Consider the following 16,053-nt stretch of genomic DNA (forward strand, 5'->3'; position numbering starts at 1 on the left):
CAGAGATAGAGGACCTACATTGCTGCCCTGAGTGCCAGTGGTGTAAAAGGCAGTAACTGACTCACTACCTAATTGGTTAACAACCTTAAACAATCATACGCACACTCACAAACACCAACTAGTATTAATTTCTGTCTCAGATAAATTATTAAAGGTTGCGGGGAGAAGGCAGGAGAATGGCATTGAGAGGGATAATTAATCAGCCATGCCAAACTGGCAGAGCAGACTTCATGCCCAATTCTGCTCTTCTGACTTATGGGCCTATGGTCTTATAAGGGGCAGGATCTTTTACTCATTGCACCTACAGTCCTACAAGAAGTTCTTCATTCCTATCCACCTAGACTTCTTCTCCCTTGGTTCACTTTTACTATTCCCTCTCCCTCACCCACCTGTCCACTAACCCCACCTCTCTTCATCGGGTTCCACCTACCACCTACTGGGCCTCTGTCTCACCACTCCCTCTCACTTCTATACACTATCCATTCACCTCTGCACTCTCAGTCCTGATTCAGGATCTCGATATGAAATGTCGACTTTCTTTCCAAATGGGACCGTAGGTGGGGAGAAGGAGGTGTCTGATCGCCAGCTTCAGTCAGATCTATTCATGGAGGTTCATAATGTAACTCGAACATTGAATCACTTCACCTTCTATCACTTATCTAATTTGTGGAAGCACAGTTTTCCTGTGGCCAATTAGAAGTGGAATGGATTAGTTTTCAGACAAATGGATTGACTGCGATTATCTGTCAATTTTAACTAATTGGGGAAACTATTCATGCTACAGGACTACAGTTTTTTTTTCTCTCTCATAGTTTGCTTGCTATAGTTTCTCAATTAATCCTCTACTTCGGTGGGATCGAACATACACAATGCATCTTCAATTTCCATTTGTATGTAATTTCAACTTCCCTTCCTGTCCTCACACTGATCTGCCCGCACTCAGCCTTTCCTGCTGCCACAGGGAAACTAAACGCAAAGCGAAAAAATCACATCATAGTTCACTTGAGTAGCCTGCAACGCAGTGGTATGAGCATTGAGAAAGTCCACGTCAAAGTAAAATTTATTATCAAAGTATATTTATGTTACTATATAGTACCTTGAGGTTCATCTTCTTTTGGGCATTTACAGAAAAAAGCCGATAAAATTTATGAACAGCTATACATAAACAAAGACTGACAAACAACCAATTTGTATTGTGCAAGAAAAAGTCAGAACATGATTTGTAAAGAGTCCTTGAGCATGAGAATGTAGGTTGTAAAATGAGTTCAAAGTTGAGGTGAGTGGAATTATCCATGTAGGTTCAGGAGCCTGATGGTTGTAGGGTAATGACTGTTCCTGAACTGATAGTTGGAAACCTCAGGCTTCTGTCCCGCCTGGGCTTCTTCTCCTTTGGTCCACATTTACTATCCCCTCCCCCTTGCCCTCCTGTCTATCATTCCCACCCCTCCTCAACAGGTTCAACCTATCACCTACTGGCCTCTGTGTCCCCATTCCCTCTCACTGCCCATCCTCCTCTGCACACTCAGTCCTGATTCAGGATCTCGATATGAAATGTTGATCATCCCATTGCCTCCAAAGATGTTGCTCTACATTGATATAACACCTTTTATTACCTCAGAATTTCCAAAAGTGCTTAACAGCCAATAAATCAATTTTAAAGTCCAGTCACTGTGATATGAGAAACACAGCAGACAACTTGCAAGCAGCCATAACCAGCAACGTGATCATGGTCAGTTAATTTTCACTAAAGAGTAAGTACTGACTACAGAAAAGTACCACACACAAAATGCTGGAAGAATTCAGCAGGTCAGGCAACATCTATGGAAATTAATAGACAGTCACAGTTTTGGGCTGAGACCCTTCTCCAGGACTGGAAGGGGAGAAGTCAGAGCAAGAAGGTGGGGGAGAGAAGGGAGGGAGAAGTATTTAAATCTGAGGTGATAGTGGGTGCTTCAATTAACAGCCCATACAAATGCTGGCATCTTGCACACTGCTACACTTGCTCAGTAAATGCACCGCAGTTTCACCCTGGATTTCACATCAAATCAGGACTGAAACAACCTTCTAACCTGCTAACAGAACAAAAGGAAAGAGCACCAGGACTACAAAACAATTTGTGGGTTGCAATTGGTAGTAGGGGCAAGGCAGAGGAATAGATAGGGTAACCATGGATTGCTGAAGTGAACTGAGGGCTCCAACAATATTCTGACATAATTGAGATTGCCAGCTTCCAGACATGGAACAAGGACCACCAATAACAACTCATACATCGGAGTCAAAGCATAATTTTGTATTCAGCCATCATTATCCAGTGGTCTCTGTTACAACAAGAAAACATACTTGCAAGCTCAAGAGTATGTTGTTAAATGCATGGGAACAACAACTTATCTAAGAAATGATGTGCTGACATTGGACAGGGTTCAGAGGAGGTTCACGAGAATGATTCCAGGAATGAAAGGGTTACCATATGAGGACTGGTTGATGGCTCTCGTCTGGTACGCTGGAATTCAAAAGAATGAGGGTGAATCTCATTGAAACCTGTCAATAATGAAAGGCCTTGACAGAGTGGATGTAGAGAGGATGTTTCCTAAGGTGGGGAAGTCTAGGAGCAGAGAATGCAGACTCAGAATAGAAGGACGTCCATTTAGGATGGAGATGAGGTGAAATTTCTTGAGCCAGAGAGTGATGATTCTGTGGAATTCATTAGTACATGAGACTGTGGAGGCCAAGTCATTGTGTATATTTAAGGCAGAGGTTGATAGGTTCTTGATTAGTCAGGGCATGAAGGGTTACTGGGATAAAGCAGAAGATTGGGGCTGAGAGGGAAATAGATCAGCCATGATGAAATGGCGGAACAGACTCAATGGGCCAAATAGCCTAATTCTGCTCCTATACCTTACGGTCTAACGTTTATGCAGAGATGCAATGAAAAAAAATCTTGCACAGCATCATAAAAGCAGCACTTATGAGATAAACATAAACATAAATTATTCACAAATTTTACAAGAAAGAACACATTTAGAACAAAAAAGTCCATTTTAGTGCAAAGTGGTCACAGTGTTGTTAAACTACAGCGATTAAAAGCTCTGCCAGTTGGTTCAAAAACCGAATGGTTGAAAGGAAGCAGCTGTTCTTGAATCTGGTGGTGTGGGGTTTCAGGATTTTACACCTCCTGCCTGAAGGTAACTGTGAGAAGACGGCATGGTCACGGTGGAAGGGAGTTTTGATGATGGATATTGCCTTCATGAGGCAGCACCGCCTGAAAAAAATTACCGATGGTGAGGTGGGATATGCCCAAGATGTATTGTGCCGATTATTCTTTAAATCTCCTGCTCTCCTCCTCCAAATCTCAATTTGCCCACTACCCTAAAAAAAAAGATTCTAAGAAACCACCACAGTAGCTTAGGGGCTTTTACTGCTCAGGCCATGGAACTTTGGAGTTCAATTCCAATGTCATCTGTAAGGAGTCTTTATGTCCTCCCCGTGGAAATCAGGGGTTCCATCCGGGATGCTCTAAGTTTCCTCACATAGTCCAAAGTTGTACTGGTGAGTCGGCCAGTTGGTCATTGTAAACTGTCTCGTGATCAGACTACGGTTAATTTGGGAGTTGCTGGGTGGCACAGCTTGAAGGGCTGGAGGAGTCTATTCTGCTCTGTATCTCCATACGTGGGTTCATACAATAGAAAAAAGCTACTTTGTTGATTCCTGGAGTCAAGGCCAGCAGGGCCGATTCAACATCGCACAGCAATGCTTCACTCTATTTCACCAGTGTGAAATACAGTCTGACATTCCTGTGCATATGTGGGACAGAATTCCATTGTGTAATGGAAAATCTCAGAGAGAGTTAATCCTTGCCTCCTCTTGGACTCCCTATGCCATTTCAAAAGTTCTTCCTGACCTTAAGCCACTAAGTATGAAAGGGGGTGGGGGTGTTATCCAGCTCGTAACCTTGGTGAAGAAAATATAACTTATGATAGGTAGTGTTAAATTCTTGTTGGTATAAATGGGGCAAATCACTTATGTATGAATGAACTTTGTAACTTCAATTATAAATCTAAAAATTAAAACACAATGGAATTAGTACCCATATTACTGATCAGTCTGTCCAGCACCCATTCAGGAATCAATAACTTTATTTTGTTTTGAGACACAGAGCAGATTACACCCTTCTGGCCCTTCGAGTCTTGCTGCCCAGCAAACACAGAAAACCCTGATTTAACCCTTCCACAATCACAGGACAATTTACAATGACCAGTTAACCTACCCGATAAGTCTTTGGACTGTGGGAGGAAACTGGAGCACCCGGGGAAAATCCATGCATTCCAAGGGGAGAATGTACAGAGACTCCTATCAGAGGATGCCAGAATCGAATTCCGAGCCCCGAGCTGTAATAGTGTTGCGTTAACTGCTACGCTGCCATGGCTCCCAATGAAGGGCTAATTATTGTGGTAAGTTGCTTTAGGTAGGCAGCCACCTGTAAATATCGGCAAGTTAGAAGTCTCTGGTCAGAAAACATCACTGGAAATGAATTTCTTTCTTTCGCAATGTGATGCATAATGGTGACATCAAAATTAGGGCAATTGCATAAAAAACATTTCAGCAAATCTCCTGTTGGTTAAATTATAACATGCTTCATAAAATTAAGTAATTTGTGTATTGTCTGCAATTTTACACATGACATTGCCCACTAAGCACGTAGTGTAAACTTTGAATGCTGAGTCTCACTGATGTTTCAATCTTATTACCACATAGATAGCCAAGGCCCGACAAAGGGAACTCTTTGCTCCAGGATCATCAAATGAAGGAAACTCAAGTTTAACTCTGACGCCATTTTAAGTCAATTCTGACACAAGGAGGGGGCCTCGTTGCTGATTGGTTGCATGGTGAACTCTGTACATTGTCTGGACCTTGCCATGCAACCAGTCAGCGACAAGACACCTTGCCTACATCACAATTGAGTTTCTGTAATGACAACCAATCATCTGATTGATAAGTATATAAAGGCCAAGCATTCAGAAGACATACCACAAGTGAATAATGCACTGATGATATCTCCTTACATGGTGATGAAAAGTTTGCAAATGGGTTGCCAAGATCGGAGAACAATTCAACCTAACCAGCTCTGGATATATTCTCTCCCATTTCTTCACCCCTAGAACCCAATGGCAAAGGACTTTTGATGACAACAGCCGTTATTCCCTGCTTGGAGAATGTGTACATTTAGTAGAGAGAGGGAGTGGATAAGGAAGAAGGAATAATTCAAAGATACAAGAAAGAAAATGGTGGGATGGGATTGGGGGAGCAAGATAAGAAATTTCAAAACTAACTTCTATTCACCTTTTCCCTCTCTCATCTTATCTCCTTGCCTGCCCATCTCCTCCCTCTGGTGGTCTTCCCCATCCCTTTCTTTCTTCCATGGCCTTCTGTTCTGTCCTATCAGACTCCCCCTTCTCCAGCTATTTATCTCTTTCACACCAATCAACTTCCCAGCTCTTTACGTCATCCCCCCCGCCCAGTTTCACCTATCACCTTGTGTTTCTCTCTCCCCTCCCCCACTTTTTAAAGCTACTCCTCGTCTTTTTTTCTCCAGACCTGCCGAAGGGTCTCAGCCCGAAACAGCGATTATACTCTTTTCCATAGATGCTGCCTGGCCTGCTGGCTTCCTCCAGCATTTTGTGTGTGTTGCTTGGATTTCCAGCATCTACAGATTTTCTCGTTTGTGATTCTACTCAGCTTGCAAGCTTCTCAGTTCCAATACCTGCAATGCACTAAGGAATCAGAATCAGATCAGGTTTATTCTCACTGACATACGCTGTGAAATTTGTTGTTTGGTGGCAGCAGTACAGTCCAATAAAAAGGAAAGGTACATCACATCTGGAGTTTCCCTGGTTAGCAGACGATTTCCCTCCACGCCTCCCTGATGTAGTGGGGAACCGCGTATAAAGCGAGTTACAGCAGTGGTTTGCCATTGCCTTCTGCCGGGTGAGTTTCCAAAGAGATCACCAGCTCGTACCCAGCATGGATGGAAAGCGGGCAGGGGAGCTGGCTGGATTCAAACTCGGGACCTTTCATCCCGAAGTCTGGCACTGATGCCACTCTGCCACCAGCTGGGTCACAGTCCAATACATAATATAAACTATAAATTAAAATAAGAACTATATGCAAAAACATAAAGTAAGATGTGCAAAAATTGTGAGGTAGTGTTCATGGTTTCATTGTCTATTTAGAAATCTCATGACGGAAGAGAAGAAGCTATTCTTAAAATGTTGAGTGTATATTTTCAGGCTCCTGTTTCTCCTCTCTAATTGTAGTAACGATTGGTTGTAGGGGTGCGGTCCTTAATGGAGGATGCTGCCTTGTTGAGGCACCACCTTTTGAAGATGCCCTTGATGGTGGGGAGGCTAGTGCCCAGACAGAACTGGCTGAATTTCCAACCCCCTGCAGATTTTTCTAATCCTGTGGCCCTCCATACCAGATGGTGATGCAGCTAGTTAGCATGGTCCCCACAATAGATCTGTAGAAATTTGCCAGTCTTTGGTGAAGGGATGGATATAACAGCGAGATGGGCTGTCAGCTTTCAGGCAAGATCGCACAGGTATCAGTGCTTTCATTGTAGGGCAAACCCAGATGGAATGAATAACTTCTCAAGTCTGCAAAGAGACTGGATTCTGCCATGCTTAAAGCAAACCAGCAGGAACAAAGGCATCTCACCCTGCCCACCTCTAGCTCAAGTTCAAAATCCTTTCATCTCTCATCACCCAGCAGGAAGAGTAATCGCCAGGAAGACCAATTCTAGGGCCAAAAGTAGAAGATACTCGCTAATTAATCCACTTGGGAATTTGGGAGAAAGCTTTCCACAAAGTGTGGAGAGAACATGAAGATGGAACAGTCAAGATTTAATTAGCTAGATAAGTGCATAAGGGAGAGGAGGAGAGGGGGAGACAAGGTGAATGGGATAGGATTTGTGTGAGCACCTGAAACGTCGACTGCAGTCACTAGATGCTTCCTGGCCTGCTGAGTTCCTCCAGCATTTTGTGTGTTAAGGATTAAGGCAGTTTAAATACTGCAACACACTCACATGAAGTCATTGTGAATAAACTGACATTTATGATGTTAGAAATACATCAAGGTGTTTTTTTACATAGAAGTAAGAGCCCGCTCCATTTCTAAGATTCTCCCATTAGTCTCAAATACCATCAAAATCACCTGATATACCGATTGCATCCAGCACAACTCTGCCTCTGTTAATATCATCTCAGAGAGAATTATTCCATTTAGGATGAAGGCAGCAAGGCACTTAGCCTTGTGACACTACAACTACCACCAAAATATGCAAGAATGCTTCTACATTGCAGCTGTCCTAGACCAAACCAATTTTCTCTTTTTCTACTTCGTTCTAGTCCTTTTCAATTCTCAGGGACAATCTTATTGAGCCCCTACACTCTTAACAAGTGGTGCTCACAACTCTGAGCTCGTCCCACTGTAGAGACTTGAGCCCACAGTTCAAGGCTGAACCTCCCATACAGCAACTTGGGAATCTTCAGCCACTGGAAAACTGTTATTTGAGCAGGAAGTTCCAGTCCCTGCCTTCCCTTTGGGCAGAAACGGAAGATCTTTTGGCGTTATTGGGATGGAGTAAAGGAGTTGTCATCATTACCTGGCAAATGTCATGACTCAATCAGAATTTCAAAAACATAATGAACTTCTGTTTGTAGGAGCTTGCCGAGCACAAATTGGCTCTAGTGGTTCACACATTGCAACAATGGCTAATCATTGGCAGTAAATTGTTTTGTGATATTTGAAAGGGATTTTAAAGGTGCTATGGAAATATAGGTCCTTGTTTATCTTACACATTTCTGCTTGTAGTTCTTTCCACCAGAGGAGGTAAAGTTTGGTCTTTCTACCACCTCTAGATGTCACTATGGTGCACTATGCTGAATAATTCACAGGAGGCCATGAAATGCCACCTAGTGGTCGACGCTCAGCAGTCGTTTACCTTTGATTTCTTAAGGGAATTTAAATCTGTTACCTTCCAAGCTGAGTTGACAGTAATTTTTGGAGTGCATTAAAACAATTACAACCAAGTACTGTCCTGTTGCTAAAATGCTAAAAACATCCAACAATGCACAAATATCCCCAGTAAACTCATTGCAGAGTCTCAAGGCTCCTTATTGTCTCTGCTAATAATACTTTATGATCATCAGCTAATCACACATTGGCCCCTCCTGTTTACCTTGCTAGTGTAGTGGTACACCATTACACAGTCCAGCGGACTGGAGACAGTACCATTCCTCCATCCCATTAACCATTGTGCAAGATTCTGCTGCATACAAACCCGTAGACTCTACTAGGTGTGACTAAGTGGAAGAACACACAGAAATTTCAACCCACACAAAGATTACTGATGCATCTCCCAAGGAGTAAGAAGAAATGAATAGGCAGCATTATTTAAAAGAAACAGGTACACACACTGACTCCAACCAAGCATTTCATCAACAAGTCAACCAGTATCCAAAGAAGGTATATATTAAATTCTCTGAGTCACCATTTACATCAATGGGACTTTTAAAGTGTGAGCTGGCTGTTCATCTATCACAAAAGAAGGCACAGAACTGTTCCACCTGTCCGGAATGTTGCTCCAACCACCCTTCACCTAACTGCACCAGTCTGGCTCCCCATTCCTTTCTCCCTCATTGCGTATTGAACTTCATCATTGGAGATGCCAGCATCCTACTATTTTTTAGGGAATGATGCAACTATTCCTTAGAGAACATTTGATTCACAACTCTGAGACACAAAAAGGGAGACAGTGATACAGGGAGACTAATGATGTACAATGTGACACAATTGACAGGTCTAACTAACTTGGGGGCTGAGTGCTGTCTTTGGGACACAGGCCAATCACTGAGTAGGACAACCAAGAATCCTAATGCTCCCACAGACTGTGTAGATTTACATCGGGGAGAGGGGGAGGGAGAAACAGGGAGACAGAGAGAGAGAGAGAGAGGAAAATAATGGGCAATGAGAGTGAGAAGAGAAGACAAGAGAGGAGGAAGAATACAAGGCAAAAGAGGGGAAATATGGGTGAACTGAGATGGCCGAGGGATCATGTGGATATGCTGGACGGTGGAGGACAGGAGAGGCATGAGGGTACACTTTTAAAACATGCAGAGAGATGAGGAATTAGATGATTGAAGCTGCCACATGGACGTACATGAGAAGTGATACTCAACAATGATAGGATGTTTACAAGCAGTTTCAAATATTAAAACGTGTCAAACACTTTAAATTCAGCACACAAAGCTCATTAAATGGCTGATGGTTACAATAGACAAACAACATAATAAGACGACAGAGACTGAATCCTGATCTCTCAACAAGGATTATGAAAGCAGGAGTGGTGAAATTCTGCTCCAGGAATGTCCTTTTCCTTATTTCTCCAATTTACCTTCTACAGTTAATTAATAAGAGGAGGCCAGCAAACTCTTTAAGATTTAACTAGGAATGTGTGTTGATGGGAAAAATACCGTATATTATACAATGGGTTTGCATCTCCGTATATCTTCACATTCTAAAGATGATCGTACCTGGCAGGACTTGGAGACCAGGTCTTATCCCCTGCAGCTAAATACCAATCATCATAGGGGCAGGACCATGGCTTCTCATTAACCTTAAAAATGCAATAGTATCAACATATAGGCCTGGCAAAGCATTAGAGTGCCCAAAATGCAACAACGTCTTGAAAATCCAAGAACTTTGGATGCCAGAAACCTCAAACTAACAGTAAATGCTGGAAACACTTAGCAGGTCAGGCAGCATCAACGGAGGGAGAAGCTCTCTCATTGTACCTGGTCTGCAGCTTCCAACATTTTCTGTTTTTTTTTCCCCCCTTAATTCCATAAGCTTCTGCATCATTGTGTCAAGCTAATATTGGTGTGGGTATGTGCGAACGCAGAGGGTTAAAGGGGTGAGGGACGGTGAATGGGGCTGGGTAAAAGGACGCCTAAGACGGGGTGTTTGGGGCGAGTCGGGTTGGAGGCAGAATTGGATATGATACAGGGGTCAGGCTGCTCTGTAAACTTCTCCAGTGACATGCCCTTGCTGGGGTGTGCAGGACCACACCTTCAGTGCCTGAGCTCAGATTAAACCACTCTTTATGTCCCTGCGCTCAGCACTCGGCGCGACCGCCGGTTCAGCACCCGTGTTGTGTCCATTTCAGCGCTCGCGAGGCACAACCACTCCTTTAAACTGCTAACGCTAATATTCCCACAAACTGCAGAATGTATTAACCGTCTCGGTTAGGCCTTAACAGGCGCTGTGCAGAGGGCATTTCACTCTTTTGCCGTGGCTGATGTAAACTTCCAAAGATCCGCGGCCGGTCTCCCGTGTTACACTGGCTCTCGGTGAAACGACGGGAGCATTTAATCACAACTTTCAGAAAGATTTGATCAAAATAACAGTACAGTCGGAAATGCCGGAGTAATGAAACGTGCGCTACAAATCTGCCCCAGCTTTAGAACAGATCTCACTGTCTCTCTCCCCTCTCCGCCCCGGCAACAACAGAATGCTGTACACAGAGTGAGGCATTGCGGCGCCGCAGGACGACCATTTGCGAGTTCTCTGGGACGAGTCCTAGCGATATTCTCACGGGAACTAAGATTTGTCCCTTCAGGCAGACTAAACCCTCCCGGATGACGCTTTCCCATTTAAGGAATCTCCACCCCGGCACGACCCCAAAACTTTCTCAAGATAAGAAAAAAAAGAGCCCCGTCTTCTTTGCAAGATGATATTCAGATATTTAATTCTACAGTGTCAATAACCCTGTAGATAACGGTTCCGTCCCGTACAGAACGACTTGCGGTCTTTATATAGAAGCTCTCCCAAGAATAGGTTGAGGTTTGGCAGGGCCGGTGTTTTGTCCCCGGTATCACTGGCTGCTCGCCCACTAGGAAACCATGCCCCACCGAAAAAAAAGGCACCGGGTAACTGTCCCAGTCTCAACCTTTCTTTTTGACTGCAGCCGGAGCCAAGTCCCACAGGAGGCCGCTTGTTATTCCCGGACGATACCAACCCATCCCTCACCATTCCCATCCCAGTTCTGGAGCTCGGACGTGAAGGGTCCGAGCCCAACATGTGTCGCTTGTTACCACGAACCCCACCCCAACCCCCCGGCCAGTCAAGACGAGAACGGAGGTTCGTGAGGGGTAGGTCAGGAGAAAGAATGGGGAAAGGGGAGGGTGTGAGAGATTGTGGACAAAAAAAAGTGGAGAGGGAGGGAGGTAAACAGATAAAAGTGATAAGTATTGGTAAGGGGAAACGAAGGAATGAGGAACGGGAGGTAGTACGGAGTGTGAGAGGGGAGTCAAGGAAAGGAGGTGGAAGAAGAGATGAACGAATGCATATTAATAAGGGGATAGAGGGAAGCAGCGATAGAGGAGACGGCAAAGGGCTAAGGACGGGATGGGAGGGAGTGTGGAGTGGGCTGGGGAAGGGAAGGGGAGGAGAGGTGAGAAGCAGGAGAAAGGATGAGGGGAAGGGGAGGCGATGTGAAGAAATGGGCAAGGAGGCAGAGAGGGTGAAGGTGGGAGAGCAGCAGCGTGAGGTGCAAGGGATTGGGATGAGGGGGCGGGTGCGGAGGGGGACTGGTATGTGGGGAGGTAGGAGAAGGGGGATTAGGGCAAAGGATAGGAATTGATAGGAGTGGGGGAAGAGGGCTTGTGCAGGGACAGGAGGGGGTGTGGGATGAAGGGATGGAGAATGGGTGGGAGAAGGTATTGAAGGGAATGTGGAGTATAAAGGGAGTGATGGCTAGAAGGGGAGTGGAGGACCGAGAGTACTACTGGAGGAGAAGGGGCAATGTGAACAGGGGGAAGAAGGGGAGTGGGATGACAGAAGGGGAGGGAGTACAATGGAGAATAGTGGGGGGGAGGTGGGAAGAGAGGTGCAGGCAGTGGAGGGTGATAGATCGAAGGGCCCGGGAGGTTCCCGTGCGCCCATGAAGGATGATGGGGACTAGAACAAACTTGGCAAGGAGCAGCCTGCAACTCTCTGCCCCGGCATCACATCAGCCGCAGGCTCCCCGGAACAAGGCGCCCGGTCACCCTCCGCTCAGTCCTCACGGGAGCTGGAAGGGCACTCGCCAATCTCTGCCTTATTTCGGGAGGGGTGTTCCCGCGGGCCCTTTCAACTCCTAATGATGGGGGAAAGGTGGGAGTGGGCGTCCCCAGAAGACCCACTGGGAGCATCAGAGATGGGGGTAGGGGTGGAGGCAGAGAGGCAACTCGGTGTCCGGGAAACTTTTGTCCCCTAACTGAGCCACTGGAGAAGTAACGCGGAGCCCCAGTCTCCCAGCAGCGTTTGTATCACAACGGAGCTCTGCGTGCGCTCAGCGCAGCTCGCTTGCTCGCCCGCCAAACTGATCGGAAACTGAACCAAGGCGACGGCTGACAAGCCCCACACGTCCCCCTTACCTGCGTGACAGAGGCCGAGGGTACAGAGAAGTAGGCGGAGAGCCGTCAGGCCGGGTGACCGGGACCGAATCATCCCCAACTGCTGCTCTCCTCTCCCGGCAGAGGCGAGTCGAGTTGTGGGAGAGAGAGAGAGAGAGAGAGAGAGAGAGACCACGGGCGAACACACACACAAACACTGCTCTCTGTTTCTCCTTTCCTTGCAGTAGCTCACTCCAGGAATATTTGGAAAATAAACTTGGTACTGTAAATGTTTACAGCAACGCTGAAAAATCCCTTGATTTTTTTTTCCTTTTTTTTCCAGGCGAAGAAACTGCTTGTAGATTCAGGTTCAGCTTTCTACCAAACACTTTGCAATCCCAAGTTGCGTATGCAGTTCATTTCACTCTCCAGTTAGACTGTGTGTGTGCATCTTGCAGACGCACACACAAACACACGCACACACACAGCAGTACTCCAGCCACTTTCCCTCAAGGTGTAAGGAACAGCCGAGAGAGTTCCGCCTACAAAAAAAATATCCCCAGCAAGCTCCCCCCTCCCTCCCCCCGGGAGCAGTCGCAAAACCCGGCAGCTTCCAACACTCCGGTCCCTCCCAACTCCCTCTCCCAGGAACAGCAGTCCGATCCTCCCAGAATCCGGGCGGCGATGTTTCTGAGAAACTCAACCTATAACACAGAGAGGAGTTTAATAACCCATTTACAGAATCTGTGCAAGCTCCCCCCAGCTGTCAATGTGCAGTTTATCCTCAATTTGATTGATGGAAGTCAAGTCGACTGATAAAATAGATTGTAAACTCTTTATTATTAATAAACATGGGAAGCCTGACCTCTATTTCCCCTACAATTAATTTAAAGTAAGTAGCGCGTTAGAAATGACGTAGCCTTTTCATTGTATACTTTTAAAATGTATTACAGATACATCTCCAATTAATTCGTGAGGCAGGCTACGATTTTTTGGCGAATTGCTGTTGATTCTGAAGTAAAATTGGAAATAAATATCGTCTTGAATTAATTTACTATTTTAATATTTTTACTTACTCTTAATTAAAACAAAGGAAACATATTCTATCCATTATCGGTCAAATACATGTCTTTATCCATTAGGGCTCAAGTTCTTTATGAACAAAACAAAATATTAACTTGCCCTGGAGTGCTGCAGGATTTTAAACCCGGCTCCTACAGGGAATTTGGCAGAAAGTAAGACATTATGTATGATATACACGGGCCCATAGCAGAACTCGTTTAGTTATTAATTTGCCTTAGTCAGGGCAAAAAAAAAATGCCATGCCTTCAAATTCAGAGAATTAATATCTGAAATTCAACGTTGCCCTATCCTTATTTTCTCTGTCTCTCTCACTGGACAAAATATTAATGTTTAAAGTCTGAACAGCAAATAAACAGCAATGAACAGCCAACCGTGTAATCCCGAATGATTCTGTTAGAAAAACAAATTAATGAATAAACTATTTTTTTTAGCATGCGCCAGGCTGTATATTAAGCGCTTGAGTGCCAACACAGGCTTGCATAATACTCAGCTAAATCTAAGTGGACGGGAATTATCAAGTGCAGTGGAATTAAGCGAACAATAGTTTTAAAAAAGTGATTTAAATAAAATTAACACAACTCTGCAATTGGCATTGATAGCCGTGACTGGTGTTACTCGGGTTTGGGGCTCTCTTCGATCTCGTGTTAACTCAGTGTGCACAGAGAATAGACACTCAGAATCATAGTGTGTGTGTACGGTCACATTCCTTCCCCAATGCCGTTTAGTTCAATTTATGGTTGTCGCACAAACCATACGTTTACAGCTAAAATGTGAAGGGGCCTTTGATGTAACACGCTGTAAATATACACTGCATCCAAGAATGTTCCCCTGAAAGGCTCGATTACTTACTTTCAAGTGAACTCTTTAACTGTAGTAAAGCTTTAGACAGGAGGTGGGAGATAACAGGCCGGAGACCGATATTACCTGGCATCTGCACTAACTCGATAGTTTTACAAGTACTTTTAGCAGCGACCTTGATGTGGAGATCTGGTACCGTTTATTGTCTAACAATGCGATAAGGCCGACTGGTCTGGCGCCACGCAAGGTCTGAATGGAGATGCTGTTCGATGGCAGGGGTGGGGGTGGGATCACTTGGTAAAGTTGGTCATTAGGCCGTCCTGTCAAAGTGGTGGGGGGAGTAGACACCTTCTTACCCGGTGCTGTGTTCATAAAACATGTTAAAAATTTAAACAAGATACAACAGACTTCTCTGACCATACATTTGATTAGGTTAAGTTTAGGTCCTCGATTTACTGAAGGTCTCGAACAGCAGCTAAATTTCCTGTTCGCAAAACAAGGTTAAACCACTTTTAGAAAGAACGCTTTAGAATTTAATTTTAAAAGTGTTCAAACACGTTTACAGCTCTGCAAATTTAAAACGCCTAGCCCGAATTCGCAAGAAACTACTTAGATAAAGCGATTGTAATATTTTGGAAGCAAAGTGACAAATAAGACATGATGATGGTCTGTTTAAAACAAAAGTTTGCGGAATTGCTTCCTGGGTGCCACTGATCGGTCATTTGTTGTTTCATAACTCTTGTCAGTGGACGATCCGGTGTCAATGAGTGTTCACGGCCTCTCTGAAGCAGGGATTGCACATTGCAACAGAGGACACGAGAGGGCGCCCGCGGCCGCCCATCGCATGTGAGATAATTGGACTGACCCGGGAGTCCCAAGTTAGACAAAGATTATTTTATAAGTAGCTGTGCTTGGAGAGGGCTGGTGTGTTGGAATTAAAGCAGCTCTCCTACACTGATTTCACTTGTACGGCTGGACTCTTCCGCTGAAGAGCTTTTCATAAAGAGTGCTGCTTCTCAAAATAAATAAACAAATACTGTATTAAATTTCTATTGAATCTTGTATTCAATAAAATCAGAAAATGTTGGCAATATTCAGCAGATCAGCCAGCATCAGCGAGAATAGAACCTGTTAACATTCTAAAATTTTACTTCTAGCATTGAGTTTGTGTACAGTTTATGATCAGATATGTCTAATTCATTAAAAAAATTAAATCAGCTACACACACAGAATGCTGGAGGAACTCAGCAGACCAGGCTATGGAAAAGTGTACAGTCCACATTTTGGTCTAAGACCCTTCAGCAGGACTGGAGAAAAAAAAACAGCTAGAAGGTATAGTCCACAACTCCTTCCTATCAATTTTAGAGATCCCATTTTAACCCGGAATGGGGCTCTTGGCATGATACTGATCCCAAATATTAACTTTGGTCCACTTTCCGTGAAAGCTGCTAAGCTCTTCCAGGACTTTTGTCATTTTTTAATTTCAGATTCCCAGTGCCCGCAGTTTTGTCTTTGTATTAATATTATGAAGTTGTACGTGTAGATTTCACGTGTGAGTCAAACACTCAAAATGATGGAGGAACTCAGCAAGGCACCTCGATGGATGCTGCCTGACCTGCTGAGTTCCTCCAGCATTTTGTGCGTGTTGCTCAAGATTTCCAGCATCTGCAGAATCTCTTGCGTTCACATTTGGGTTGTATTAATTGGACCTCTGCATTCCACTAGTTTATCTTTCCTGCTGCTT

At 44.5% G+C, this 16,053-nt stretch overlaps 1 protein-coding gene across 2 annotated transcripts in view; it reads right to left on the reverse strand.

Moving 5' to 3' along the window:
• The window catches only part of unc5b (unc-5 netrin receptor B), a 313,573-nt gene extending 300,572 nt beyond the window's left edge, over positions 1-13,001 (reverse strand). Inside the window, exon 1 of one of the 2 annotated variants that reach the window (XM_063070603.1) lies at positions 12,471-13,001. In XM_063070603.1, coding sequence (XP_062926673.1) covers positions 12,471-12,543 — 73 coding nt within the window. In that variant the 5' untranslated portion in view covers positions 12,544-13,001. The remainder of the gene's footprint in view (positions 1-12,470) is intronic. The other variant, XM_063070604.1, reaches the window with a different exon arrangement.
• Between the last annotated feature and the right edge of the window lie 3,052 nt (positions 13,002-16,053).

Source organism: Mobula hypostoma, chromosome 18 (assembly GCF_963921235.1).
Source record: "Mobula hypostoma chromosome 18, sMobHyp1.1, whole genome shotgun sequence".
Classification (NCBI taxonomy): Eukaryota; Metazoa; Chordata; class Chondrichthyes; order Myliobatiformes; family Myliobatidae; genus Mobula; species Mobula hypostoma.